The sequence below is a fragment of the Condylura cristata genome, unplaced genomic scaffold, assembly GCF_000260355.1.
Source record: "Condylura cristata isolate star-nosed mole 26May11 unplaced genomic scaffold, ConCri1.0 scaffold00066, whole genome shotgun sequence".
Taxonomy (NCBI): domain Eukaryota; kingdom Metazoa; phylum Chordata; class Mammalia; order Eulipotyphla; family Talpidae; genus Condylura; species Condylura cristata.
Window position 1 is genome coordinate 251,673 of NW_004567167.1, and position 4,557 is coordinate 256,229.

The window sequence follows — 4,557 nt, forward strand, 5'->3', positions numbered from 1 at the left end:
AGGGCTTCTCCCCCGTGTGGATGACGTAGTGGTGAATGAGAGCTGTGCTCTCACAGAAGACTTTCCCACACTCGCTGCACTCATAGGGCTTCTCTCCCGTGTGGCTCTGCTGGTGCCACATGAGGTATGACCTGTGTTTGAAAACCTTGCCACACTCAAAGCACTCGTAGGGGGTCTCGCCACTATGGACGATGTGGTGTCGAAGGTATCCTGGCCTATGTCGGAAGACTTGCCCACATTCTTTGCACACGTAAGATTTTTCTCCAGTGTGCCTCCTCTTATGCAGGACGAAATTGGAGCGGTGGGTGAAGGCCTTTCCACACTCACTGCACTTGTAAGGCTTCTCACCACTGTGAATGCGCTGGTGTTGCGTGAGGTACGACTTGCGGTTGAAGGCCTTCCCACACTCCATGCACTCGTAGGGTCTCTCCCCCGTGTGGATCATGTGGTGCTGGAGAAGATGAGTGCTCTTAATAAAGGTTTTCCCACACTCTGTGCATTCATAGGGCTTCACTCCAGAGTGAATCCTCTCATGTCCAGCAAGAAGGTGTTTCTTGTTAAAAACCTTCCCACATTCACTGCATTTAAAGACATTTTCCTCCTTCAGATTCACGAGTTCTTTACCTGGCTCCCATGAGTTAAGGTCAAGCACAGCAACTGCCAGCGGGGCTGGCTCCTGTACATCCCTGGGCCCCACGCCAGGGGCTGCGCCGGAGCTGTTGTGTTCAGCACTCAATTTACCCGGGCTCGTCTCCTCCCAGGGCTCTCTTTCTGGTCCCAATTGTTCTTCCTGCAGGGCTGCCAGTCCTCCCCTGCCCTGGGTTTGGGCTGCCTGGTGGTATTCCGGTGCTCCCTCATGAATGGTAGGTTCTGCAGTCTTCAGTTTTTCTCTGTTACCTGAAAAAACAAACAAACAAACAAACAAACAAAAAAACCCCAAAGGTGTGGTAGTGATGCCAGCAGAGAGGAAACCCATCAGCATTCCAGTGACAAGCTATGTCTGTTCGGTAATCTCTAAACTTAGGTCACTTTCTTCATAGTCCTTAAACTCCAGACACCTCATGAGCGAGACCCAGAAGAGACTGGGTAAGAGGGACAGGTTTGGGGTAGGGTTTCTGCCACAGTTCCCAAGGGACGTGGTTGTGGGGTGTAAGAGTTGTGCTCGGTGCTGGGTTCCCTCTTGACCAGGGCACCCGTTTCACTATAAGAGAGCAGCTGCAGAGGACGAAGAGAAGTGTGTGAGCAGAGTTACCCTCCCCAAAGCGAAGTGAGGCCTTAGGGTCTTTGCCTCTGCTCCAGGAAGCAGCATCAGACCTGGTTATTTCCAGAGCGACAGTGTCTCCATTAGTCTCAGTGAGAGCCTGGAAACGTTCCTGATGGTTTATGACAACAAGTAATTCACGTTGTTTATGCTAAAAGGTACTCAAAGTAAGTTCTGGTCACATCACAAAGTCCAACCGTGTAATCAGAAATAGAATGTTGGGGCCTCCCTGGGCGCACAGGGTTTAAATCGCAGCACTGTGAAGCTGTCCCCAGCCGCTGCAGCCCAAGTTCGATCCCTGGCCAGGGAGTGACCTCCAGACAGCAGCAGACCCCTTCTGTCTCCTGCTGCCCCCTCAGCAGTGCGAGACAGAAGGTACACAGCCAATGTACCCTTGGGGAAGGGCAGGGCTTGCACTGCTCCAGGTACACCCCCATTCCTGTCCCACAGCTGTGTGGAAGCTGCACATGTTGAGGAAGACGCCTCCAAGTAAGCGGGACGTAAGTGAAGGGCACGACCTGGAAGGGCAACCCTAGGCCTGGAGCAGGGACTGGCCATGGCAGGGCCTGCAAGGCAAGGGAGGACAGGGCAATGGGCTGTGCCTGGGAGGACCAAGGAAGCTGTCTCCAGAGCACAGGCTGCCCAGGATGCCGCGAGAGCCCAGACCAGAAAACCGACAGGGGTGGCACCGATGCCTGGGAGGAAGGTAAGTGGACTTTCCCAGGGCAGAGCCTCAGAGGCAGAGATTCAAGGTTGGCAGAGGCTGAGCAGCATCGCAGGCCTGAACTCAGGGGCTCGGTCAAGGTGACCGGAGGGGGGAGCTGGGCCAAGACAGCAGCAAGCACTCAGGGTCCCTGGAACCGAGGCCAGGAAAGCCCCAGGTCACTGGGCGGCATGAACGGAATGGACTGGGACTGCGACGCTGGGACCGCCACTCCTCCACGTGCACATGGCGCAGCCCGAGGCCCCAGGGAGTGAGCCTGAGTCTCCAGACGGACAGCAGACAACGGAGCCTGCCTGGCTGGGCACACGCGCTGTGCCTGGGGGACGACAGAGGTTCTTCCAGGAACCAGAGAACACAGACGACTCTTGAGGGGACGAGGCTGGTGGCTCCTCCTGGTCTAAAGCCTGAGGCCCCCAGACACTGCCTTCGGCCCCTACCTGCCCTGCCACCACCCGCCACCACCCCCTACCTGGACAGGCGCGTCTGGCAAGACTCCCCTCCGTCAGCCACGGTGCCAGTGGGCACAGCCACTCCGGTCCAGGCACAGGACACCCTGTGAAGGCAGAGGACACAGTTTCTGTGGAAAGAAGCAAAAGCTCCCTCTTCCAGGAGGCACTGCCTCCCACTGGCCCATCGGGTCCCAGCATGGGTGGCCGAAACCCTGGCGCCTGGCACCACACCCTGGGACCCAGGCTGAAGTGCAGGCAGCCCCCCATAGCCCCAGCTGCCCGGGGAAGGCAGGGACCATGGCGCCTGCCAGAGACAGCGCCGCCAGCCTGGACGTGGGGGAGAAGACGGGCGGCAGCCGAGCTGAGCAGTGCGGTTCGCACACCAGCAGCCAGCACTGCTCCAGGGGCCGACACCCCACCAACACCCCCGGCGCACGGCCCCTCCAGTCGCGTGTCCCACAGGCCAGGCTGCCCCACAGGCCAGAGGCTGCTCACCAGATAGGGCCGCCCAAGCCTGGCTCAGCAAATCTGAAGCGAAACAAGCACACAGCCGCCGGGCGGCCCCAGCCCCAGTGCACCTGGGCCTCCACTGGCCACGCTTCAGGGCCCCGACTCCACTGGCCACGCTTCAGGGCCCCGACTCTCCGAGGGCCCCGACTCTCCGAGGGCCCCGCCCCAAGCGAACAGGCCGGGACAGACACCTGCATCGCCTCGAAAGGGCCACCCCATGTCCTCCACATTGTCCACAAGACAGCGAGGTGCCCAGCCAGGATGCTCCACCTCTGTCACCACCGCTGCCTCCCCCGGCGAAAGCAGGACCCAGGACCTCCTCGCTTTCTTGAGCCTAATCCCGCCCTACCGGTGACCCTGACGCAGCCTTGACACCTGCCACTACAGAAGCAGGGTCAGGCCCACAGGGGCCACCCCCGGCTCTCTGGGCACCACCCTCTGCCCAAAGCTGTGTCCTCCCCAGCTTTCCCTGCTAGCTTCTCAGGCTGTCCCCACAACGTAACACTGCGCCAACCGGTCCTGGTCCCTTTTGCTGGCCGCTTCCTGAGCGGTAAGAACAAAGGAACGGCCTTCCTGGGCTATGACCCCAGACAGCTTGGAAAAGAGAAAGGTGAAAGAAGCGTTTCCAATTGCGGCGACTGTCAGTATCAGTCGGCGAGTTCTGGGAAACCTGCAAGGAGAGGCTGGCTGCGGGGGAACAAACCGGGACTAACGGGTTGAAACCTTCAGCCACACCTGATCGCTATGGCCCGGAGACTGACCGTGTCCCATGGCGGCGTCAACTGAGGAGGCCTCAACCCAACCCCTTAAGGGCAGTGGCTAGCCGCCAGGCTGGCGCCGGGAGGTGGCCACCTCCGCCCTACGCGCCCTGCCCAGACTCTCCTGCCGGGCTGTTCCAGAGCTAGTCCTAAGAGTGGGGTGCTTCCCCGAGTTCCGGGCGCTGCTGCATGCGGGCTGGTGGGAACCTGCAATGTGCAGCTGGCAGGGGAGTGCAGGTGACAGTGGGCGGCAGGGAGGGCTGGCCCCGGGGCCGGGCCTGTGACCGCGGGGCCTTGCCAAGTGCAGTTACTACCGTAGTACAGCGGCAGGGCAGCGTCTCGAACTGCCGCCTGCGGAGAATCCACGAGCTGGACGCCAATATGGCAGAAGAGGAAAACCCAGAGTCTCTGGCACATCACACAACCGAGGACAGACCCAGAATGCTGCGGGCGGATTTCCTCGGACACCTCGTCACGGGTCTGCCGCAGGCATCGCCTCCCTCCGCTGAGCTTCTCACTGACGAACCTACCGGATGCCCCAGCTCACTTCTGAGCGGCACCGCGCGTCACGCTTTGGAAACGCATCTGCTGCCACCCGCCGACACCGCTTCGCTGCAAACACCAGAGGCCGAGGCGCAAGCACTCTTCCCCCACTTATTTTTATGCTTTGACACCTCAATGTCCCCCCCAGACAATTCCTGACATACAAAGCAGCTTGCACTGAAAGCAAACACAAAGATTGCTTGGTTTCATGCACAAACAAGCCAAGGCGACGCCCCTCCCCTTTCCCCACGCACCCACCAAGTAGTTACTTCCCCTGCACCCATCAACCCCCTCCAGACAAGCAGGGTCAGC

At 59.8% G+C, this 4,557-nt stretch overlaps 1 protein-coding gene across 1 annotated transcript in view; it reads right to left on the reverse strand.

Annotated features, from left to right (window-relative positions):
- ZNF805 (zinc finger protein 805) overlaps nt 1–2,835 on the reverse strand; it is a 23,648-nt gene extending 20,813 nt beyond the window's left edge. The window contains exons 1-2 of the mRNA XM_012734707.1: nt 2,455–2,835; nt 3–897 (exon numbers count right to left, since the gene is read on the reverse strand). Coding sequence (XP_012590161.1) covers nt 3–897; nt 2,455–2,701 — 1,142 coding nt within the window. The 5' untranslated portion in view covers nt 2,702–2,835. The remainder of the gene's footprint in view (nt 1–2; nt 898–2,454) is intronic.
- Between the last annotated feature and the right edge of the window lie 1,722 nt (nt 2,836–4,557).